This window comes from Ovis aries, chromosome 10 (assembly GCF_016772045.2).
Source record: "Ovis aries strain OAR_USU_Benz2616 breed Rambouillet chromosome 10, ARS-UI_Ramb_v3.0, whole genome shotgun sequence".
NCBI classification, from domain to species: domain Eukaryota; kingdom Metazoa; phylum Chordata; class Mammalia; order Artiodactyla; family Bovidae; genus Ovis; species Ovis aries.
Genome location: NC_056063.1, coordinates 17,143,137 through 17,169,713, shown reverse-complemented (window position 1 = coordinate 17,169,713; position 26,577 = coordinate 17,143,137). Strand labels below are relative to the sequence as shown.

At 42.4% G+C, this 26,577-nt stretch overlaps 1 protein-coding gene across 1 annotated transcript in view; it reads left to right on the top strand.

Annotated features, from left to right (window-relative positions):
• HTR2A (5-hydroxytryptamine receptor 2A) overlaps nt 1-26,249 on the top strand; it is a 64,722-nt gene extending 38,473 nt beyond the window's left edge. Inside the window, exon 4 of the mRNA XM_004012066.6 lies at nt 22,292-26,249. Coding sequence (XP_004012115.1) covers nt 22,292-23,091 — 800 coding nt within the window. The 3' untranslated portion in view covers nt 23,092-26,249. The remainder of the gene's footprint in view (nt 1-22,291) is intronic.
• Nucleotides 26,250-26,577: the final 328 nt, after the last annotated feature.

Here is a 26,577-nt window from a genome sequence, read left to right as displayed (position 1 = left end):
GGAAGCCTCTGTATTCACATAAAATATCAATATTCCATAAGGTTGAAAGATAGCCAAGCCCCACATCCATTTAGAAGACTCATTTCTATTCAGAACCCTGCAATTTTTACCTTCAGTTTCATAGGTTCATAGTGAATGAAGTAACATTCTTACATCTTTACTTTCTACCTGTCTTTGTTGGGAAAAAGAGGTTAAGTAATAAGGTTTATTAAGAGTTCACTGGAAAGATAAATGCAAGCATTAGGTACAACTTTATTTCAAGTCCTTTCTAAATCACATATTAGGTTGATTAGAAAGCCATGAGGGATTACTGTTTTATTTTAGTGAGAGATTTTTATAGAGAAGAACAATTCAAATTGAGTACTTTTATAAGGAGGTTAAGAATCATATTGGTAGGACACAAATGCCTGAATTTTGTTCTTAACCCATTATTCAGAACACTATCATTTTCCAAGGGAAATTTATAACCAGAGATGAAGCAGGACAAAAGATTGCTTTGTTCTACCCTCTTTTGCCCTAAAATCCAATCTCTTATCTTGAATGTCAAGAAATATACCAGCAAGGAACAAGCTGTAAGACTAAGACGATGGTGACTAGAGCAAAGACCATTTTTCCCCAGAGCCCAGGTTTGTTTAAGACTTTTGGTGACTTATTTTTAGAGACTCCATCCACATAATCTTAAAATGTAAGTTTCGTCCATTGTGGCATATTAATGTAGCTAGGTAGCCAGCTCAGCACTGATAGTTAGAGATTACATTGCATAGACACTAGATGTTCATTTTGAAAAGGTTACATATTTGAATTTTGGATCCTTTTTTCCAGGTCTTACAATTTTCATAGGCCCTTCAGAACACTAAAAAAGTCTCCAACTTCAGACCTTTTTAGGGAAAGCAAGCTTTGCATTTCTGTCCCCAGGTACAGTTTGTCCGTCTATATGGAATAGAGAGCAACCAATATCATAAGGAAAAGGCCAAAGAAACAGGTGACCAGGATACCCCCAGTAGGGAGCCCCTTCCCAGTCCAGACAAGGGAGAGACAACCCTCCATACCACCCTAATGAGGTTTATTTAGGGGTCTCAGAAAGAATGTTCTGTGTTGGATCACGTGACACTGACCTTTCCGAAGATCAAAGATGGCTAAATAGCAACATTTTCAGGCTTCACCCTAACAATTCAATGAGTGTCCTTGAACCTAACCAATCCATAGCAATCACTTCTCCCAGGAGGCAGAGTGAGAGTAAAGGGGTGTATTACTTTTCTAGGCTGCCATACCAACGTGCCACAAACCGGTGACTTAAATACATTTGTTTCACAGTTCTGAAGGCTAGCAGTCCAAAATGAAGGCCTGGGCAGGACTGGTTCCTTTTGAAGGCCAGGGGGCAGAGTCTGTTCCACACCTCTCCCCCAGCTTCTGGTGGTTTGCTGATAATCCCATTTATTCTTTGTTTTGGTAGATGCACCATCCAATCTTTACCTTAATCTTCATATACTGTCGTCCCTGTGTCTGTCTCTGCATCCTAACTTCCCCTCTCCGTAAGGTCAGATATACAGGATTAGACATAGGGCTTATTCTAATGACCTTCTTTGAACTTGATCATCAAGGAAGTCTATTTTCAAATAAGGTCATGTTCACAAATACTGGGAATTAGGACTTCAACTCATTTCCCAGCAACACTCTTTAACTCATCACCTTAAAACAGGGGCAGGGGGCAGCAGGGTTGGGGGGTGGGGGCCATGGGGGCAGGGAGGCAGAAGGTAATCTATGATCACTTGACCAGAGGCTCTGATCTGTTTTTCCCTTGAGTGTTATCTAATGTTAATTTTATGACCACATACCTGAACCTAGGAGTCTCTGCTGACTTCTCTTATTAGTGAGGTATACCATAAAATCCCTGGACAGATCCTAGATAGAGCTGAAGTAGGGCCAGACCTGGAATAGTGATATTTTATTCTAATAGAGGTTCAAAAAACAAGAAAAGAAAGAAAAACCACCACTACTGGAAGTCCTAACAATAAAAGTCAACTCTAGCAGTGTCTGCCTCGAGCCAGTACAAGCCTGAAATAAGCTAAGTAGCTTATTTCTATTTTGCTTCTAAATAGTTCCGCAAGTTCTATTATGTGCCTTCTTGTAAGCTAACAAAAAAGTCTAATTAACTAAATTCTAACAAAATCTAATAAGCAATCCTAACAAAAGGGAACACTAAAGGTATGACTCACAGCCACCAAGAAACACCTAAGCCATTTGTAACACCACCTCGTCTAGGATTCTCTTATTCTCAGGGCATTGATCCCCCTGTAACACATTATGTTACTGTTTCTGTCCTCTTCACACCACAGGAGTTCAAGTTCAGCTAACATCTGTGGGCATCTCCTGAAAGATGACACTGCGGGGGAGGGAGGGTCTTTCCACTTCGTCTCATTAAATCCTCACAACAACTCTGAAGGACAAACTTGTTAGGTAAGAATCAAATCCCAGGGCTTCCCTGGGGGCTCAGTGGTAAAGAATCCACCTGCCAGTGCAGGAGACATGGGTTCCATCTGGCCAGGAAGATCCCACAGACTGCAGGGCAGCTAAGCCCGTGCACCCCAACTACTGAAGCCCGTGTGCCCTGGAGCCTGAGCTCTGCGACAAGAGAAGCCGCCGCAGTGAGAAGTCGACACGCTGCAACTAGCGAGCAGCCCCCTCTCACCTTTGCTGCAACTAGAGAAATGCCCAGGCAGCAGTGAAGACTCGGCACAGCCAAAATAAATTTAAAAAAAAAAAAAAAAGAATCAAATCCAAGGCTTGGCACTGTGTCCGGAGTCCTGAGATGATACCACCACCACCACCCACCCACCCCCTAATCTGATAGGAAAATGCACGTCGTGCCGTTGACCACAACCCATCTAGCTTAGTCTCTCAGGCTGGCTCCCCTTTATTCTTCCAGATGTAAAAGTAAAGAAGAGCCTCAGGGCGCTGTTACAAAGGCAGACCCTATGGAACTGGAGACTATCTCTTCCCAGCCTAGCAGAAGAAGGTTATTAATGACTCTGAGGACTAGCATAAAAGCTACAGCAAACCTCTAGGAAAACAGGTTATCAGGTCCATGCATGGGAGACACGTGATCTAGAGAGGAAAGCAGTGAGAGCCACAGACGGGGTGGAGGGCCCCCTTAGGGTCTCCCCACCACCCTGGGCAGAGGCTGCTTTCCCTGGTGACCAGGCAAAGCAAAGAAACCGCAACCTCCGCCGGCACCTTCTCCAGCCAGTGGGCTTGTTCAGGCCAGCCAGGGCTGGGGCTGCAGAGCTTGGCCTCCACAGCACATGAGAATCACCTGTGGGGTTTTAAAATCTTCTGTCCTGGGCCTCACCTAGGGCTCAAGGTCAGACGGTGGGCTCGGCCCAGGTGTTAGTATCTTAAAGCTCTGAGATGTTTTTAACGTACCCCAAGGTCGAGAACACTGAACGAGAGCATGGGGGAAGCAGGGGATCTGGTCCCTGAGCTCTCTCTCCTCCTGCTCCTCCCAGCCCGAGGGCCAGGGGAGGGCTACATCAGCAGCCCACGCAGGTGCTCACAGAGGCATCCAGGCAGGTTATGGACAAACAGGAAATTTGGGCGCACATTTTAATGCTAGAGATTGTCTGCACTAAAGTCCTTCTTCCTTCCCAACCAAAATCACCAGGAGGCATATGGGCTAGGGCGTGAGCTGTGTAACCCCTTCTCCTGGTGTCCCCATAGCTGCGGCACAAACTCAAACAGAAGATACTTCGGCCTATGAGAAGCAATTCGATAAAGGGAATGCATCCCCCAACCTTTACTCAATAATTCAGAGGTAACACAGCGTACAAAGGAACAGCAGCAACCACGCAGATGGATATGGGCCAAAAAAAAAAAAGCGGTAACATAAGAATCCTCAAGAACTTTATAAAAAAAATTAAAAAGTCTTACACTCTTATGAGAAAATAAGACGACTAGTTAAAAACATATGTAACATGTTCATATTGGGATAATTTGACATAGTTAATAGCACAACTTAAGATACTAGTTTTCCCCTAAATTAAACCCACACTTTCAATTCAAAGATCAAAAGGATTGGAAGAACTTGACAAAGTTGTTGTCACTGTTTATGGGAGAACAAAATCCATCACATCCATGGCTTGTCTGAGGAAGAGGAAGGACCAAGGACGGAAGGCACTGCTTCCCAAGCCCAGCCTCCCGCCTATTTATTTCCCCCCAGCCCCCACATGACCACAGCTGTGAATGGCACTTTCACAGCATAAATAAAGGTGAAAAGCAATGCCGCTTTTCATATTCTGGAATAGTTTGCTTCCTCACAGGAGAGTTTAAAAATTAACACAGGAGCCTAGATGAGCATCAAAACTCATGAAGTTTTGAAGGATTCATCAGGTGAATCCCACTCCAAATGCACAAAAGCAATGCCATTGAAACAGTGAGGGCAGGGAGGGCTGTGCGCAAGCCAGGGCTGTGCCCATGACCTGGAGAGCTCCGCCCCCCCAACCCACTGACCGTCTCCCCGAATGTGCCGAGTACAGCAATACCCAAGTGTACGAGCAGGAACCGCTGCAAGCAATGTGTATCCTTTTCTGGGGCTGCAGTAACAATTGTCACAACTGAGCAACAGTTTGGTCAGATTTTTTAAGAAACACATGAATGTATTACTTCCAGTTTCAGGTAGAAGTCTAAAATAGGCCTTACCGGACGGAGTTAAGGCATCAGCAGGGCCACATTCCTTCAGGGAGCTCAGGGACAAAGTATCACCTCGCCCCTTCCAGCTTCTAGAGGCCAATGGCTGCCTTCTCCAAAGACCTGGTCGCTCTGATCTGACCCTCCCCCTCTCTCTTCCACTTTAAAGTCTCCTGTGATTACAGTGAGGCCACCTGAATGAACTGGGATTCTCGCCCTGGCTGAAGGTCAGCTGACTGGCATCCTTAATGCTCACCTGCAACCTTAGCTCCCTTTCGCTGTGAAACAACATATTCAGGTTCCAGAAGTTAGATGTGAGTATTTCAGGGCATCATTATTCTGTCCCCCACAAAATGTTTCAGTGCAAAACTTTAGTGGACTGGAATTTGTTAAACCATGTCTCTGCTACTATCACAAAGTTTAGAAAAGCAGTGAGCATATAATCAAGAAGTTCACAGTTTACTTGGCCATATCCACCACTACTCAACATGCCCAAAAGGTTGTAAGAGGGTCTCTCTCCCCCTTAGTCTAAAACCATCCTACCCTTAAAAACTAAGTGGAAAAGGGAAAATGAAAGTCACTCAGTCTTGTTCGACTCTTTACTGCCCCATGGACTATCCATGGAATTCTCCAGGCCAGAATACTAGAATGGGTAGCCTTTCCGTTCTCCAGGGGATCTTCCTGACCCAGGAATCAAACCAGGGTCTCCTGCATCACAGGCAGATTCTTTACCAACTGAGCTATCAGGGAAGCCCAAACCTAAGAGGACAACTGAGGAATTTTTCAGAAGTCCCTGTTTCCAAGGTATAGAAGTTATCTATATGAGAGTGTTCTTCTGGTCTGACTTATTCTAAGAGTTTCAATTTTAACATGTAACTGGCAAATTAACTTCTTGGACCATAAAGACAGCTTAATGCCAAAGAACTGATGCTTTCAAACTGTGGTGTGGACTCTTGAGAATCCCTTGGACAGCAAGGAGATCAAACCAGTCAATCCTAAAGGAAATCAACCCCCGAATATTCACTAGAAGGACTGATGCTGAAGCTGAAGCTCCAATACTTTGGTTACCTGATGCAAAGAGCCAATTCATTGGAAAAGACCCTGATGCTGCGAGCGATTGAAGGCAGGAGGAGAAGGGGGCGACAGAGGATGAGATGGTTGGATGGCATCTTCAACACAATGGACATGAGACTGAGCAAACTTTGGGAGATAGTGAAGGATAGGGAACGGAGAAGGCAATGGCATTCCACTCCAGTACTCTTGCCTGGAAAATCCCATGGACAGAGGAGCCTGGAAGGCTGCAGTCCATGGGGTCATGAAGAGTCAGACACGACTGAGCGACTTCACTTTCACTTCTCACTTTCATGCATTGGAGAAGGAAGTGGCAAGCCACTCCAGTGTTCTTGCCTGGAGAATCCCAGGGACGGGGGAGCCTGGTGGGCTGCCATCTCTGGGGTTGCACAGAGTCGGACACAACTGAAGCAACTTAGCAGCAGCAGCAGCAGAAGGATAGGGAAGCCTGGCATGTTGTAGTCCATGGGGTTGCAAAGAGTTGGACACGACTTAGCGATTGAACAACAACATAACTTTGTAGAAGTTAGAATAAATGAAATCTTACTGAGTAGCAATTTTATTATCACTCACTGAAAATACAGTCTGGGAGAAATCAAAACCCAAAGTTCTTCATCTCAGGCTTCCTTAAACCGGATGGGAAGTTTAGAGGTCTTGGCCAACCAGTGCGTGCGTGCGTGCTCAGTCACTTCAGTCATGTCTAACTCTTTGTGATGCTGTGGACCATAGCCCACCAGGCTACTCTGTCCTTGGGATTTCCCAGGCAAGAATACTGAAGTGGATGGTCATTTCCTCGTCCAGGGGATCTTCTCTGATGAGTTTTTGATAAAAGACTGGGAAGCTACAAAGCTCTACAAACCTAGCAGTTCAAGGAGAGAGTGGCTAAGACAGGAGGGAGATACAGAAGGGTAGCTTAAGTTAGAAAAGGGGGTCACTGGTTGGTGACTTTCCGTGTCCCCCTCCTCCAGGGACACTGTCAGAACAAGAGTTTACCTATCTGTGTGGCTATTGCATTGATCTGTGTCCAAGGGGAGTGTGTCTGCCACCCATGCTGAGAAAGACCCTGCTTGATCACAGGACTTAAGAACCAAATTAAAATGTGTTTGAGCCTTCCGGTAGAAACAATGTCAGTTTATCAGTACAAGGACAATGACCCCAAGAACATGGCAAGATGAGAAACCTATAAGAGATGTGAGTAAAGAAGAATCCACTTAAAAGCACTTTAATTTTTTTTTTTTTTTTCCACCAACAGGAGATGCAGTTTAGTTACACCAGCAGCTATGGGGGCAGGGCAAATACACAATGCAAAAAAAAAAAAAAAAAAAACCTTTTTAAACCTCCAAACCAATGCCAAGCTAATTGAATAATGAAAAATTGGTCTGGCGTACAGATGTTTTGTTTGGCTTGCACAATGTGTTTTTTTCTTAATTGAACCTGATTGTCCTTAGACACTGTTCAGCTTACCAAGCACTACTCTGCCATCCTCTTATACTCCAACACAGAACGCAGTTATATGACTACACCAGTGCCCTACGAATTCAAGTTTACACCTATTAGTATGTAATTTCCAGACTGATCTATGTATTAAATATTTGACCATGTGCTGACTGCAGGGATGATAAAGAAAGAGGACAATCGCAGGAAGAAGAGGAAAGTAGCAAAAGGCCGAGAATTCCAGCACTGTCTGTCATCTTTGAAAAAGGCATTTCCCTGCCCCTAGCCCAGTGATAACAGCTGCAAATCGTAGCATAGCTAGGTCTGGTGAGATGGGTATCTGGCATAGTCATAGCTGGCCATGTCTTCCAACAAACCTTTCTGTATTTGGAGACATTCCCAAGAGGCAGAACTCAAATTCCCAGCCTTCCTTGCTGGTCAGACATTGGCTCATGGCCCAGGTTCCTCCAAAGAGCAGCATTTGTCAAAACTGTGATATGGAAAAGAGCAAAGTAAAAAAAAAAAACAGAATGTCTTTGCCAGCATGGAGGTAGCTGAGGCGTCAGGTTCCCAGTGGTAGCAGAATTGAGTCCCTGGTAGAGACGTGACATTGATGAAGCAGGAAGCTCTGATACTTAGTGGACACGGAAAATAGAAGTTTCCTCATCATACCAGGCAAATCTGCAATGAAACTTTGGTGGTTTCAACCACAGCAGAGATTTTCACATAGAATGAAGGACTCTGCATGTTAAGAAAGGCTGTTGAACATTTTTCTCTGTTATTTCTGTCTGCTAGACAGAATAAGACTTAACAAGTTAAGACCTAATATTTACTATACCAACAGTAGAGCAATTCTCATTTATAGTCCTCATGAGAATTCTTTAACGGGGATACTATTAAACAATCCCCCATTTTATGGAAGAAAAAGCTCAGATGGATTAAGTGGTTTGCTTAAGGTCACAGGGGATCCAAACTTGAGTTTTCTGAGTTGAAGCTGGTGGCTTTTTCTTCTCCATCAGTGGTTTTCAGTGTGGATTCCAGGGATGTCTGGGACACTTTCAGGAAGTCTAGCATGCTAATACTATTATCATCACCAACATCATCATTGTCATCAACATTGTTATCATCATATCCAAAGGAAATAAGATCACTGTCCTGAAGAGATGTCTATACCACCTCCCCAACATTGTTTGCAGCGTTATTCACAACAGCCAAGAAATGGAAACACCTAAGGGCCCACTGATGAATGGATAAGAAAATGCGGTGTGTATAGATATAGAGGGAATATCGCTCAGCCATTAAAAAGGATGAAACCCTGCCTTCTGTGGCAACATGGATGGACCTTGAAGGCATTATGCTAAGTGAATGTCTGGCAGAGAAAGGCAAATACTGTATGACCCCACTTGTATGTAGAATCTTGAAAATTGAACTTTTACAAACAGATCAGAGTGATGGTTGCCAGGGACTGAGGGTTGGGGGAAATGAGAATGTAAACTTCCAGTTACAAGATGAATAAGTTCTGGGGATCTAAGGTACAGCATGGTGACTGTAGCTAACAATACCATATTGTACATTTGAAAGTTACTAAGAGCACAGCGCTTCAGTGTTCTCACTGTACCAACAACAGAATGGTAGTTTTCTGAGAGAAAGGATATGTTAACCAACCTTATTGTGGCAAACATTTTGCAAAGTGTATGTGTATCAAACCATCATATTATATACCTTAAACTTACACAGTGGTATATGTCATATATCTTGATAAATTGGGGGAAATAAGGTGTCATTTTCTTTTTTCCCTTTCATTGTTTTATGAGGGTGCAGTGGAATTTTCCAGAGGATACGTGGCATGTGATGTAACAGGCTGAAGAAGAAGCATGTGTGAGAATCCAGCTGTCGTCCATTAAGTCAGACATAAAAGAAATTTCCAAAACGGCAAAACAGAGCCATTCTTCTCACTGTTGCATTCTGGAAAACATAATTATTTTTCATAAAAATGTTATTTATGTTAATACGTAATGGGTTATTAGTTTTGTTTTTAAATGGATTGGTAAATTATTATTGTAAGTGTTCTCAGCTTTCTTTTCTAACACAACAAGTATTTATAGATATAACCCACAGAAACAAAAACTCTTTGGAGTCCCTGATAATTTTTCAGTGCGTGAAAGAGTCTTGAGACCGAAATACTTACGAAGTGCCATCCTGCATTGTTGTTGTTAAGTAGCAAAGTGGTGTCTGACTCTTTTGTGACCCCATGGACTATAGCCCACCAGACTCCTCTGTCCATGGGATTTTCCAGGCAAGAATATTGGAGGGGGTTGCCATTTCCTTCTCCAGGGAATCTTCCCGACCCAGGGATCAAACCTGCATTTCCCGTGTTGGCAGGCGGATTCTTTACCACTGATCTACCTGGGAAGCCCACCATCCTGCATTATACCTGCCTTAAAAAAATATCAAGATTTACCTTAACTGCATTTTAACAATTTGATGCCAGGGCTAAACCTAGATTTTCTGCTTATCCTCTGTATGCTCTTCCTCCCTAGTCTTGATTTGGATTGATGAGTTCGTGAATGACAGGCAAAAGTCTTGAATCGTAGTGATTATAGACGTAAGCACCTTCTTCCTGTCAGTTCCTAAAGTACCTAGTTCTCTGTATGTTCAATTAATATTTGATCACTGGATGAATGACTAACATAGGTTGCTATCACAGAGAGAGGAACTGCTTCTTGTCGCTGACAGGCACGTGCCCTTGCTCCTGAGTTCACAGTTGCATGCCAAACACAACTGAACTCAGCCCCGGCCAGTGCTCCCTGGCAGGTGTACTACAGCCCTGTGTGTTCAGCAATAGGATACCTGCCCCTCTACCTTTGGACTTGACCCCTGTGCAGAGTCTGTTCACCCACAAAACCCAGCTGAATCACATAGTCTCCTACACAACTCTTTCCCAGAGACACTGACCCACAACGACCCTCACATTCTGACAGTGCGGAGGAGTGTTCATCCACATCACCTGCTTCGCCTCCTGGTCTCATTCCATCCTGCACTGCTATCTTCTTATTTATTCATTTAATTTTATTTTTTTAGCTTTTTATTTTAATTGGATTATACCCAAATAACCTCAGGTATTCTTGCCTGGAAAATTCCACAGACATAGGAGCCTGGCAGGCTATGGTTCATGGAGCTGTAGCGTCGGACACTCTACTGAGTGCATACACATAGCCAAATAACAATATTGTGACAGTTTCAAGTGGATAGCAAAGGAGCTCAGTCATACAGATACATGTATCCATTCTCACCCAGACAGCCCTCCCATCCAGGCTGCCACATACCATTGAGCAGAGTTCAGTGTGCTATACTGTAGGACTTTGTGGCTTATCCATTTTAAATATTGCACTGCTGTCTTTCTAAAGGCTCCCCGGATAGCTCAGTTGGCAAAGAATCCGCCTGCAATGCAGGAGACCCCAGTTCGATTCCTGGGTCAGGAAGATCCGCTGGAGAAAGGATTGGTCACCCACCCCAGTATCCTTGGGCTTCCCCTGTGGCTCAGTTGGTAAAGAATCCACCTGCAATGCGGGAGACCTGGGTTTGATCCCTGGGTTGGGAAGATCCCCTGGAGAAGGGAAAGGTTTCTCCCATCCAGGCTGCCACATAACATTGAGTAGAGTTCCGTGTGCTATACAGTAGGACTTTGTGGGTTATCCATTTTAAATATTGCACTGCTGTCTTTCTAAATCACCTGTGTCTATTTTGTTTTCCCCGCAAGATCTTAGGCTTCACAAAGGTTCTCAAAGGTCTTCTGTGGTATACTCAGAGTATAATGAGTCAAGCTTGGCATACTCAAGCACAATGTCAAGGACATTATAATAACTGCTATCTTAAAAGTTTAGAAGATAATTCAGACACAGGACCTTGTTTTCTCACCAAGGCCCTATAGGTAAGTCAGGAAAGGCCTCTTTTTCTTATCTCCACCTTACAGAGAGAGGCGTCACAATTAAGCAGTCTGAGGTCACCCAGCTAGTGACCGACAGAGTCGGGATGCAAACCTGTGTCTTGTGATGCCTTGTTCTGTGTTTTCTGCACCGTCTTGTGCTCTGGTTTCCTCATATGTACCTGTGTAATTTACCTGAAGGAGAACTTTGATAAAAACAATCACCCTAGATCCAGGTACTGAATCAGAACAGACAGGAAGAAACCCAGGTCTCCTGATTCTCCCTGGGACACTGCATTTCACAGCGTCTTTTCCCTGTGATCACAGCTGTTCAGATGGTCAGCTCATGTGCTGGTTAATCCTCTATGTAGTTTTCTCCGCAGGTATACAAGTTAAGGACCCCATAATTATCTGATTTCCCTCTCTCTGCCCTAGGTGGCTAACTGGCAAACTCATTTATTGTGTTTTTCTGACAAAAATGAAGGATAACATTATGAAATAATCCAGTAAATTCAAGTTATGTCTCTAAGAATTATTATTATAATTTACCTTTGTAATCCCTCATCTTTTCTCCTCTTTCCACTCATTCATTCAATCAGCCCCACAAGCATTTGCCCAGACCCAAGGATGAGCAGCGCTGCATTAGCTGCTGGAGGAACCTGCAATGAGTAAAATAATTGATGTCACATAACCGATTATCATAATGAGATTATCATCTCGTGGTTGAAATGGCAATTCTAGAGAAAAATTCTAAGGCATTAGAAGCGTGGGTGAGCTCAATATACATGATTTATGGAGGTGATGAAGGTCTATAGCAATGCAGGAGATGCAGAGACCTGGGTCCGGTCCCTGGGCTGGGAAGATCCCCTGGAGGAGGGCACAGCAGCCCACGCCAGTGTTCTTGCCTGGAGAATCCCAGGGACAGAGTAGCCTGGTGGGCTGCAGTCCATGGGATAGCAAAGATTCAGACGCAGCTGAAGCAACTGAGCACGCACACTCACATAAAGGTCTATAAAGGAAAAAGGCTCTTATTTTAGAGAAAAACAATTGGGGGAAGGCTTCATACCAGGGGTGTCTTAAGTGATGTCATGAGATATGTCTTAAAAGAAATGTGGACTATGGTCTGGGAACATGATCTCCGTCTATAGCCCCCAGATCACCCCCAAATCATCATGCAGTCAAAGTGAAAACAAATGTAGCCACAAGACAAGTTGCCTTGCTCCACACACCCAGCCAGCTGCCACCCCAGATCCTTGCTACAGAGAAATTCTGGAGCCCCCCTAGGAGCTGGCAGAGCATTTCAGGGGAGAGAGTGGCATTGTAACTGATCTGGGGCAAAATGGAGAAGTGAGACTGTACCTTCCAGATTCTGCGTACAGAGCATCTTCCTTCCCCTGAGGTGCATCCCCAGATATTCTCAGTATTTCTCTCCTACAATGTGCTTCTTTCCAAGGCCTGTGCCCTCAGGAGTCTCTCCTGTTACGCACTTCTGTGTTTCCACAAGTTGAGCTTGGATTAATAGGTAACCCTCCAAGGTGCTGCAGGTACACAGAATGGGACCCTTGCTCCAGCAGCAGGACACCGCCATGCCCCAAGTACACCACTGGAAGAAGACACAGCTGGGAGCAGGCAGATCCACCAGCTGAAGAGTCAGTTCAGTTCAGTTCAGTGCAGTCGCTCAGTCGTGTCCGACTCATTGCGACCCCACGAATCGCAGCACACCAGGCCTCCCTGTCCATCACCAACTCCCGGAGTTCACCCAAACTCATGTGCATCGAGTGGGTGATGCCATCCAGCCATCTCATCCTCTGTCATCCCCTTCTTCTCCTGCCCCCAATCCCTCCCAACATCAGAGTCTTTTGCAATGAGTCAACTCTTCGCATGAGGTGGCCAAAGTATTGGAGTTTCAGCTTCAGCATCATTCCTTCCAATGAACACCCAGGACTGGTCTCCTTTAGAATGGACTGGTTGGATCTCTTTGCAGTCCAAGGACTTGCAAGAGTCTTCTCCAGCACCAGAGTTCAAAAGCATTAATTCTTGGGTGCTCAGCTTTCTTCACAGTCCAACTCTCACAATCCATACATGACCACTGGAAAAGCCATAGCCTTGACTAGACGGACCTTCATTGGCAAAGTAATATCTCTGCTTTTTTATATGCTATCTAGGTTGGTCATAACTTTTCTTCCAAGGAGTAAGCATCTTTTAATTTCATGGCTGCAATCACCATCTGCAGTGATTTTGGAGCCCCCAAAAATAAAGTCTGACACTGTTTCCACTGTTTCCCCATCTATTTCCCATCAAGTGATGGGACCAGATGCCATGATCTTAGTTTTCTGAATGTTGAGCTTTAAGCCAACTTTTTGACTCTCCTCTTTCACTTCCATCAAGAGGCTGTTTAGTTCCTCTTCAGTTTCTGCCATAAGGGTTGTGTCATCTGCGTATGTGAGGTTATTGATATTTCTCCCAGCAATCTTGATTCTAGCTTGTGTTTCTTCCAGCCCAGCGTTTCTCATGATGTTCTCTGCATATAAGTTAAATAAGCACGATGACAATATACAGCCTTGACGTACTCCTTTTCCTATTTGGAACCAGTCTGTTGTTCCATGTCCAGTTCTAACTGTTGCTTCCTGACCTGCATACAGGTTTCTCAAGGGGCTGGTCAGGCGGTCTGGTATTCCTCTCTCTTTCAGAATTTTCCACAGTTTATTGTGATCCACACAGTCAAAGGCTTTGGCATAGTCAATAAAGTAGAAATAGATGTTTTCTGGAACTCTCTTCCTTTTTCAAGCCATATGTAATATCCTCCTGAACAGTTCAAGATATGACATAAAGAAGACAGAGAACACCACATGGCTGTGTCAGAATCGAGAAAGGTGAATAATGACATTAAGACCAGATCACAGAGATCTTATAGCGTGGACTCAAGCATTAGGGACACTGTTTCTGCACACGCCTTCCAAGCCCAGAGGCCCTGAAATGAGCTGTCACATGTGAAATTCATTCTTCAGGCTTTCAGAAGGAATCACCCCAAAACTCTATCCCTTTTTAAACACATGGAAGAAAAGATATAGTTCTTCGAAGATGTATGTTGGGCAGAGATGAAATTTTGTAAATAAACCTTTGCTTTTGAGCACATGGCTAAATATATGGTCTAGAAAAGGACATTTTTCTGTTGATGGATAGTGTGATGTCCACTTATTATCAATACAGATGACAAGTTGAGTGAAAGAATTTGAAAAGTTTCTCTGTTGTATTCCAACAAGAAAATGAGACTCTGATCATTTTTTTTTAATTCCATCATATCACTCAGATTCTATCTGGGCTTCATGACATATGGTCAGGTGATGAAGGTGGTGGATAGACACTGATCCGCCTGGGATGAGGCACCTGGATGGACTTCCAGGTGTCCTGTCCATGGCTGAAAACACACCTTCAACAAGTCAGAATGCAGTCCCTTGACCTTTCCGTGCAAGATGGTCACGTTAAAAGCACAACTTCATTGAGGGTGAGGGTGGGGGGTAAATCAAGAGTTTGGGATTAACATATATACACTACTATATATACACTATTATATAGAACAGATAATCAATAAGGACCCGCTGTACAGCACAGGGACCCTACTCCATATTCTGCAGTAACCTACACAGGAAGAGAATCTGAAAATGAATGGATATAGGAATATGCAGAGCCAAAGCCCTTTAGCTGTATACTTAGTTACTGTGTTGGGGCTGTTTAGCTGCCCAGTTGTGTCTGACTCTTTGCAACCAGATGAACTGTAGCCCACCAGGCCCCTCTGTCCATGGGATTTCTTCCCAGGTAAGAATACTGCAGTGGGTTGCCATTTCCAGCTCCAGAGGATCTTCCCAACCCAGGGATCGTACCCGCATCTCTTGCATTGGCAGGAAGATACTTGACCACTGAACCACCTGGGAAGCCCTGAATCAACTGTACACCAACATAAAATAAAAATTAAATTTAAAAAAGCACAACTTCTCGGCTATAAACACAATGGGAAAGGAATGAGGGTCAGAAGAGCAGGAGGTCACCTTTCTAGGAAGCAAGGACAGGGAACCAAGGGCACCAGCTTGGGCGGTGAGTGCACAGCTGCATGGACCGCAGGCAGACTTGGAGCATTCCTTCCAAGAATCGTATATGGACTGGGGCAGAATACAAGCTTGAAAGACTTTTCGGACATTTAGTCATAATAGTTAAAGAATTGCAACAAAGATTTGGGGCTTCACATAATAACCTCACTCAACATTTTTCTCCCCCAATTAACTACTACTCTCCATCAATTCTCTACGTTGCCTTGCTGTTTGCAGCAGGAAGTTGGCCTGAGTCAGTTGGAAAATTAATAGATTTATTTAATGAAGGCAAAGGGCAGAATTGTAAAATTTTACTTGATTTGGTTTTATTTCACAATCCACACTTTTTACTGCACTTTTAATCCTATACATCATGGGTTCTTGACACCGGTTGTAGATTAAGATCAGCTAGGTGTTCTTTTGTTTTAATAATAATATCCCGGCAGGACCTGAGCATTAGTATTGTTCAAAGTGCTAACATCAGAACTTCTGGGAATGGAGCCCAGGCGATGAAATTTTCAAAAGCTCCCTGGGTAATATTAATATGCACGCAAGGTTGAGAATAACTGCAATATAAAAAAGAAACGAGGTGTTGATTATAAGGATGTCAGTTTTAAAATGTCTGGCCTCAAAGATAATGTCTCACTAGAGAAAGTTTCAACTTTGAGAGTAAAGAATGAAAAAGAAAGCATCAAGATACAGAGGATCATTGGGGATTGTGTGTGTGTGTATTCTGTAGGTAGGGCACTGATAAAATTCAGGGCTTATTAACAGCCTTGGGAGCAAGAACGTTTCTGATAATCTGATGAAGGCTCTATCTTCTCTAAAACAATGTACATATACATAAATTTTGCAAATTTTAGGGCTATCACCGTGTTCCTACAACCAATGTTAAGGACCTCTGATAAAGTCATAGACTGTTATAACTACCATAAAAGGAACAAATAAGCAGGTAAAAAAAAAATCAACCATAAGAACTGAAAAACCTAAGACGGGTCTTGATTTTGCCCCTAAATTGCTGTGTGATTCTAAACAAATGACCTAAGCTTGCTAAACCTCAGTGTTTCTATAAAGTGAAATGTTTATCTGACTATAGGGCAGTGTGGATAACATTTTTACAATTCTGTAAAAATAAAATCAATTCAGAGTAAATGAATAACTGTAAAACTACTTTGAAAAGCTACAGTTTATTAATAGAGATATGCAGCGGGCTTCCCTGCTGGCTCAGGACTTCCCTGGTGGCTCAGACGGTAAAGCGTCTGTCTACAATGCAGGAGACCTGGGTTCGATCCCTGGGTTGGGAAGATCCCCTGGCGAAGGAAATGGCAATCCACTCCAGTACTATTGCCTAGAAAACCCCATGGACAGAGGAGCCTGGTAGGCTACAGTCCATGGGGTCGCAGAGTCGGACACGACTGAGCGACTTCACTTTCACTTTCTCTGGTGGCTCAATGGCAAGGAATCTGCCTGCCAGCGCAGGAGACATGGGTTCTATCCCTGACCTGTGAGCATCCTATGTGCTGTGGAGCAACTAAGCTCACGTGCCCCAACCATTGAACCTGTGCTCTAGAGCCCAGGAGCCACAGTTACTGAGTCCACGTGCTGCACCTACGGAAGCCCGGGAGCCTCAGAGCCTGCGCTCCGCCGATGGCGAAGAGAAGCGACCGCAATGCACTCGTGTACTGCGCGACTAGAGAGCAGCCCCTGCACGTTGCAACTAGAGAAAGCCCAAGCAGCAGTTAAGACCAAGCACAGCCAAAAATAATTAAATAAATAAGATTATTTAGGGAAAAACTGAGAAATTCAGAATTTATCTAAGAAGAAACATACAATTTCCTGGGTAACTGACATGCATATCTGGCTTTCCCTGTTATGTACATCTGCCTCGTTAGCAGACCACCGATTTACAAGGAATTCAGCAACTCTTGGGCAGACTCAGAGCTATATTAGAAGCTCAGTACCAGAAGGATGGTAAGTCCCAGCCCCAGTTGGCCTATATATTCAACCTATCTCTCCGTACGGTATGATGAGTAGCCTGCAGTTACCATGCATGGTGCTTTCTCTCAAACTGCAGGTAAATCCATTCCTATTACTTAAAAAAAAAACAAAACTCATGTATTAAAATGCAAAGGAAGAGTAGTAGTTTCAGGAAAAAGAAACCTATGAAGCAAAATTTGGTCTTTGAGGTCCTGGGGATTCCCACTGGCTCCCTATCAGAGAATCTCTGCTTCTTCTTTCACACAGAAACACTGTCTCAGAAATACCTTCAGTCCCAAGATATTAAAGTGTAAAAATCTAGGACTGAGAATAAAGTTTGCTTTTCACAGTCAGTGCTGCAGAGTTAAGGCCATTCACCCTGACTGTGGTAAGCTGTTAACCAGAGGGGCAAACTTTATAGGCAAATTCTAAACAGGGTTACCCTAAAAGAAAGATCACCAACTGAAGCCTTCATGTTCCTGGGTGTCTAAGGTTCCTATTCACTTCACTGTCTTAGTCTTTATAAAAAGAAAGAAGCAATGTGCAAGGAGGATCTGATACTGATACTGAATTTCGTTTGTTGTTTTCCACTCCTCAGAAAAATATATTAAGATGCAGCGTAGCTCGCACTACTGTCTGTCTGTTCATAAAGGAAAATGCTTTATGTGCAGAAATTTCAAGTGAGAGGAGATCTCAGGTCTTCAAAAGCAGCTATTACCAAACAAAGCAACCAGAAAATTAAAGCGCTGTAGATGGCTCCTACCACAGCCTTGGCTGTCTGCCAGCATCTCTGGCTCTCCTGGTAGGAGCATTTTTGAATTGCTTATTGTGTCCACAAAGTCCCTCTGAGTGTTCTGCTTCTTTGACGTAAAATTCCTCCCCCTCTTTTACAGACTATTACTTTCACTGTATAGTTAGTCTCTCCCTAAACCCCTGTTTACCATCTACTCTGAGTGAGGCACTGAAAAGAACGGTATATGAGAGCATTCAAGGTGTTTTTGTTACATTCAAAGAGGAACGGCCATTAAAGACCCAAGCACTTCATTCTGTCCCTCCTAACCAAGGTCCCCCAAGTTGAGGACCTTCCTGTGCCTCTTGCCCCACCCACTTTACAGTAGCTCTTCACCCCAGACCTAATGGAGGACTCTCGGCTTCCATGATCATTCCTCTCCCTCCCTGACCACAAAAGTTGGGCCATTCTGGAAGGGTGTGTGTATGAGAGAGAGAGAGAGAGAGATAAAATGTCTTCTCCCCAAACAAGGACACACATCTGAATTCCAAATGATTGAAAATGATTGATGAATTTGGTCTCTTAAGCAATCCTATATTCTGGTTAATTGAGAACTGCCACTTATATAAATTACCAGGTCACAAACAAATAGGGCAAGAGGCTCTCAAGGTGGTAACTTCCTCCATATTAATCAGGAAGATGCACAGCTAAGAGTTGAATAACAAAATCATACACGTTTTTTGGATGGTTGGTATTTTGTTTCTGTGTATCATGACAAATCGTAATGGCTGTAATTCATCACATTAGAGAAGCAATCAACAGTTCTAGCTGGACAAAATTAAAATTGATTGAGACCCTTTGTCACCCTGGCAGAAGATAATAATTACATCATTATTTATTAACTATAGAGCCAATAGCCAAAAGTCTTTTTAATTTCTTTTGATTTAAGATCCATTATACATTAAAGTGGGCTTCCCTGGTAGCTCAGTTGGTAAAGAATCCACCTACAATGCAGAAGACCCTGGTTCGATTCCTGGGTCGGGAAGATCTGCTGGAAAAGGGATAGGTTACCCTCTCCAGTAGTCTTGGGCTTCCCTGGTGGCTCAGCTGGGAAAGAATCTGCCTGCAATGCTGGAGACCTGGGTTCAACCCCTGGGTTGGGGAGATCCACTGGAGAAGGGAAAGGCTACCCACTCCAGTATTCTAGCCTGGAGAACTCCATGGACTGTATAGTTCAACTGGTCACAAAGAGTCGGACACTACTGAGCAGCTTTCACTTTTTCATACATTAATGTCCAGAATATACAAGCAAAGCAAAATATGACAAAATTAGGGAAAAATCAAGTGAATGTATTTAATCTGAATAATCCTGGAAAAAGGCTGCTCTTGTGTTTACATCCCATTGGCAGAACATCTACTCTGCAGTGAACACTGCCCTAGGTACTCTGCATCTTTGGTTCATTTTATCCTCACCACATCCATGGAAGCATGTTGGTTGCATCCATTCTAAGTAGTGAACAACCACACTAACAAAGGTCATGTAGATTAACACAGGAAACACCTTCTACGGTTAGTGCAAACACCTAGAAAAACAAAACACTCTTCTTAGCAACCACATCTCAACTTGCAGGGGAGCAATGGAGACACAGACCTAGAGAACAGACTTGTGGGCACAGTGAGGGAAAGAGGGTGGCACGAACTGAGAGAGTAGCGTGGAAACACATACATTGCCACGCATAAAATAGGCTGCCAGTGGGGATTTGCTGTATGACACAGAGAGCTCAAGCCGGTGCTGTAGCGATCTGGAGGGGTACAGTGGGGTGGGAGGGGGGACGGAGGTTCAGGAGGGAGGGGACATATGTATACCTATGGCTGATATACGCTGATATATGGGCAGAGACCAAGACAATATTGTAAAGCAGTTATCCTCCAATTAAAAATAAGTATTTTTTTCTAAAAAAGTCTGTTGAAGGATAAGCAAAACTGGTATGTATCCAAAATCTCAGAGGATGTTCCTGTTGGAACCACATTTCTTTCATCTCTTCTTGGCCCACAGCATGTTCCCAGAAACAGGCCAGGGACAGAGAGGAATGAAGGAAATGAAGAGTCATCAAGCACACCGAGTGTCCTTAAGAGTAGTTCTGATGTCATTCATCTCCACCTTCCAAGAATCCTGGGGTGGCCTTGCACAGACAAGTGACAGATACTGCCCGTTCAGCCTGTGACCATAATGGCCAAGGTCACCGAGGAAGATTTGCGTCCAGCATTACAATAACTCAAGCTGATGTACCCTCCTTGCAAGGATGGCCAGTGTGAGGTGACATGAGGTTAGGACAGTCCGATCCCTGGTTGGATGGAGATGAGCTCAACGGAAGTTTTCTGTGGATAGCAACAGTCAAGCAAGCAGTAGCTCCTGGCATGGGAATGAAACTGTTGTTGGCTGGTTTGTGACCACTTTCAGTTCAGTTCAGTTCAGTCACTCAGTCATGTCCAACTCTTACTGACCCCATGAACCGCAGCACACCAGCCCTCCCTGTCCATCATCAACTCCCAGAGTCCACCCAAACCCATTTCCATTGAGTCGGTGATGCCATCCAACCAGCTCATCCTCTGTCATCCCCTTCTCCCCCTGCCCTCAGTCTTTCCCAGCATCCAGGTCTTTTCAAATGAGTCAACACTTCACATCAGGTGGCCAAAGTATTGGAGTTTCAGCTTCAAAATCAGTCCTACCAATGAATATTCAGGACTGATCTCCTTTAGGATGGACTGGTTGGATCTCCTTGCAGTCCAAGGGACTCTCAAGAGTCTTCTCCAACACTACAGTTCAAAAGCATCAGTTCTTCGGTGCTCAGCTTTCTTCACAGTCCAACTCTCACATCCATACATGGCCACTGGGAAAACCATAGCCTTGGCTAGACGGACCTAGTTGGATTAGAGGCCAGCTGTTGCCTTTATTCCCTCTGTGCCTTCCTCTGCCTGAGCCTAACAACTCTAAAAGCTCCCCAAATTTGAGTGAAAAGGCAACTTGACCGTGGACTCAAATTCCCATATATTTGGCTCATCCTGTCCCCAAAACTTATATGTGTCAATAAGAAAAGCCTGTGGCTGCTAATTTGTTTGTAACTCACCCTTCTGAATGCTTTACTTACAAAATTATTATAAAAAATATATAATAACTTTTATGGGACATTAGGAATGTGGATACCAACTCTGTATTTAATAATATTAGAGAGAAATATTTAAATTTCTAGGTAGGAATGGGAATGGTATCATGATAATATCAGGATTTTTAAGAGTGCATGGCTTTTATAAACACACACTAAAATATTTACAGATTGAACAATAGGATGTCTTGGATTTGTTTCAAAATAACGTGGGAGGGTTGCAGCAGGTGGGGATATGGGTGAAACAAGATTGGCCTCCAGCTGATCATTGTTGAAACCGGGTGATAGGCTCACTGTGCTGGATTTTGTGTGGTGGTGTTTGTATATGTCAGAAGTTTTCCATAATAAAAATCTTTTTTTTAAAAAAAGAATCAAAACAGGTTAAAGTTACTTTAAATTCACATTATAAAATCATATTTTTCAAAAATGATTAAAAATAGATGCAGTTTTATGATTTAACATTAAATGAGATTTAAAGCTATACATAAAATATTGCCTGCATATATATATATATATATATATATATATATATATATGCACACATATGCATGTAAATGGAAAACTAAAACTACAGAAAAGGCAAATTATGGGTGCCCCTGACTGGCGAGAATACATGTTATTATTTGTACCTTGTTACTTTTTTTTTCATTTTCCTAATTTTCTAGAAAGAAATACATTGTTTTTAATTTTGTGAAGTTATTTGTATAACTCATGCTCATGATGCATAAAGTGAAAAACAGAGTTATAGAATTGTACATGAAGTAGAATCTGAGTTTGTTTTTAAATGTGTGTGCACAGTGTGTGTATGTGTATCTAAAATAAACATTATCAAATTGTTAACGATGATTATCTCTGAGTGGTGGCATCATTGGTCGTTGTTTTTTTTCTTGGTCTGTTTCTTCTTCAGTAAATATCTTTGTCTCAGTCAGTAAGTATAATGTTATAATCAGAAAAACATAGCATAAGAAAAGTTAATTTATTGCTATTTCTTTATAAGTAAAGGATTGTCTATGTAGGACAATATAAATATAAGGAACTATATAAAGTATACTTAATGAAACAGATAAGTCCAAGGGAATTTTAATTCTCTTGAAAGTATATGTTAAGCTTTTAAACAATGCTGATATAAAATTATTCTAACAGCCACCATTATGTGGTAATGCTCTTGTCTTCATATACTCACTTCCTTAATAATCGTGACTCATTTTCCATCCATCTCCAGGTATATCCATGCCAATCCCAGTCTTTGGGCTCCAGGACGATTCCAAAGTCTTTAAGGAAGGGAGTTGCTTACTGGCGGATGAGAACTTTGTCCTGATTGGCTCTTTCGTGGCCTTTTTCATTCCCTTAACCATCATGGTGATCACCTACTTTCTCACCATCAAGTCGCTCCAGAAAGAAGCCACTTTGTGTGTGAGTGATCCTGGAACACGGACCAAATTAGCTTCTTTCAGCTTCCTGCCTCAGAGCTCCCTGTCTTCGGAGAAGCTCTTCCAGCGGTCCATCCACAGGGAGCCATGCGCCCACGGCCGGAGAACTATGCAGTCCATCAGCAACGAGCAGAAGGCTTGCAAGGTGCTGGGCATCGTCTTCTTCCTGTTTGTGGTGATGTGGTGCCCCTTCTTCATCACCAACATAATGGCTGTCATCTGCAAAGAGTCCTGCAACAGGGATGTCATCGAAGCCCTGCTCAACGTGTTCGTTTGGATCGGTTACCTCTCCTCAGCAGTCAACCCACTGGTGTATACACTGTTCAATAAGACCTATAGGTCGGCCTTTTCCAGGTATATTCAGTGTCAGTACAAGGAAAATAAAAAACCATTGCAGTTAATTTTAGTGAACACTATCCCAGCCTTGGCCTACAAGTCCAGTCAACTCCAAATGGGACCGAAAAAGAATTCGAAGAAAGATGGCAAGACGACAGATAATGACTGCACTATGGTTGCTCTAGGAAAAGGGCATTCTGAAGATGCTCCTGCAGACAGTAGCAACACAGTGAACGAAAAGGTTAGCTGTGTCTGATGGGCTGGTTGCCTTAGCAACCGTGGAGGGCAACCCGGAGTCCGTTTTCCCTCTCTGGGAGGGGAAAAACACTGGGAGACTGGAGAAAATTAGGCCAGTCTAGTGGAACCAACAGTAATATCTATATGCCTCATTTTATTCTGTCAATGAAAAGCAGGGTTCAATGCCACAAAACGTGCACTTCAACAATATTCTGACAGCATTTCAGCTGTGAGCTTTACGATATTATTTTTAACATTGTAAATGATGTGTCTTTAAAGTAATTAGCTTTTATTGTATAATTACAATGAGGCCATAAATAAATCTAAATTATCTTCTATTTTCAAGTGTAAACCTCGCTGCTATGATGTCAGTTGATGGCATGAGTTGGGTACCTTTTGCTGTAAATAAAAATAGCTCTAAACAGTGAAATATTGGTTACATATAATGGCCTCTTACATAAAGAAAAATTCTCTGTAAAACTTGCCATGATACATATTTTGAATGACAACGACAAAAAGACACTAAGGACAGTGTTATGAAATCTGTATTGCTATGATACTTAAAAGAAACACTTGACAACTTTTTCATTCCTGCTTTTTCATAGATGCCATTTTGAAATATTCACAGAGCTGCTGGCATTTGCTGCACTTCAAGTTGTTTCTTCTCAGAAGTGAACAAGATTTTAAATGTTGTGTAGTTAACTATTGCTGCTTTCTCTTCTACTACTTGGGCTTTATTCTGAACTTCCAATGTGGTCTTGTTTAGTGTTTGCTCCACTAGGTAAACCTATCAAAAGGATAATGAAACATTACCGATACATTTCTAGAAATTGCTTCTCTTAAACAGCACAGTAGAAGTGTTTGGTATCTTGCCCTTTAATGATTGCATTGCGCATGCGCTCCTCTGAGCAGTAAAGCAGTATCGATGTAACTGTCAGGATTGAGGCACGAACTCAGGTTGTTTGGCTACTGACTGCAGTAGGGTCTTGTTCAGTTGCCCAGTCATGTCCGACTCTGTGACTCCATGGACTGCAGCATGCCAGTCCATGGAGTCTTGGGACAACTCTGTAAAATGCAGTGACCCTCCTGTTGGCGTCCAATGCTTTCAGATCCATGTATGTTATTTACTAAAACTGCTCAGTTTTGGATTCACAATGGGTGATTGAGTGCACACTAAGTGTGAAAAAATGCCCTAGGTATAAAGTTAAAAAATAATTAAAACAAGATCTTTGCCTTTAAAGAAAACTAACCTAATGACAATGGTTCTTATCAAAAATAGTAATTAACAGACATTTAGAGAACCAGTTCAATTTATTTCCTTCTCATCTGGCTCCGATGAGGTTTGTTTCCACTCTGAGGATCATCTTGTCAGTTTCCTGACCATTTGCCCATGAATACCCACCAAATAAGGAGGGAAAAAAATACCACTGAAGGTCAAAATCAGCAAATTAATTTAGGAATATGCACTTCAACCTTGACCCCAACTCTGACTACCAAATACTGAGCGAAATTTTTGTTCCACTTTCCTAAAAACAAGCTCATTTATTACTCACTGACACTGGACTCTCTACCCCTAAAAAAGTGGTAATGTAATATTTTGTAGGAAAGTTTGCTAAAGAGGCAGAGATGAACAGCAGTTAATTCACCTTGATGTTACATTACTCTAAGTTAAACTGTACTTTCTTATTGGAATAGATGTTAAATATGTTATTACCATACTGAAGCCTGTGTATGAGTCAAAAATAGTTTTCTGCTCTATGACATTTGAAAAAATACTCTGTTTGAAACCTAAAGAATGTGGGAAATATCATTGTGTAATTTGGAAATGTATTTAGGGCTGTCCTATTAATAATTATGTCCTTTTAAGTACATTGAAAGGTGTCTTTTTCAAAGCTAGAATTTATGGTAAGCTGCTAATATCTAGGCTCCATTTGAACTGAACTATTTTAATGATTATACCATACTAACTGATACAAAGGTTAAAAAGTCTCTGCTCTAATGTATTTTGCCTTAGTTTATAACTCTGCCCATCTCATTATATAGTAAAGACTACAGATTCTACACCCATATACTCAATCTTGGTCAGAATGAACATAAATACTGCCTGATATGTCTTTTGACTACATATATATTACAAATGTGTCTGTTTTTCTCTCCATAATTATCTCTTCAAGTGTATATAGACAAACATGTATCTGTATACTTGTACAGACATGTTCCCATGCACTTTATTCAATATTTATATATTTATATGGAGGAAAGCAAGAGTCATTACTGAAAACATTTAGTATATACACATGTGTGCATGTTTGTATGATGTCAATTTAAATGTGAATTTCATGTTCTAACGTTTCTATGATCTTCCATTGCTGTCAAAGCAGATTAAAATGTAACAGAGGTGTCAGCTCTTTAAATAAACTGGAAGTTGACCTAATTTTGTGGGAAGACTAACACGATTCTATGAGGGTGATGAAAGCAATGTTCCTTTTACATACTTGATTGAGCCTAAATAAAATGGTAATTTTGGGTTCTTTGTTAAGTCTGGGGACTTTCAGATTACTAAGTTTTGTGGGTGTCTTGGGTGGTTTGTTTTTTTTTTTTTTTTTTTGGCCCCAACACACAGCTTGCAGGATCTTAGCTCCCAGAACAGGAATTGGACCCACGCCCTTGGCAGCAAAAGCACAGGAAACCTAACCATTGGACCACCAGACAATATCCACTAAGGCTTTTTAACATACCTCTTACTCCAGTGAAACAGTCCTTGACTTATTTATGGATCTGTGATTAAAAGAGTCATTCCTAGTCAATATTAAAGTAGAGTGACCAACCTTATTTTACTGTAAGTTGAATGTAGATTGTTCCACATTTAAAGAAAAGAATTAAGTGTCATAGAGAAATCTGTTTAAAACATGCTTAATCTACTTGGGCACAGCACCATCTCATGGTCATTTTTTAAAGTGCTACCATAGAAAAATTGAACTAAGTTATTGTAACTGCTTTTGCAAAGGGTGCTTTCTCCACTTGTGCATCAATGAAACATATTTATAAAGTGCTAAATTATTCTGTGCCGTATGGAACACATAGAATGAAGATTATTTTATGTTATGATTTTAATCAAGGCTAAATCGATTTTGAGAAAGAATAAATAATTGTAAATAAAGTATACTCAAAAATAAAGGCAGTTTTGTGAGTCTATCGCTGTGTCTGCTAAAGAGAGTTGCCTGAAACCTCCCAAGTGATCAGGCTGGGAGCTCCAGGTACCATCCAGGTATTTGGAGAGTACAAAGCCTGTGCTTCTGGAGCTCAGTCACAAGAGCTAGGACCCTCCCGGTTGAGTTAGATTTATGGTGACGGTCCAGTTTCTAGTTATCTGTAGCAGTCAAATGCTCCATGTTTTATCACTATATCTGGTCCCACCTGTGGGTACACCTGCCTGTGAGTATACATATACAGGTGTACCCAAAGACATCGGTACATACACACACACAAACCACACACATTTTCA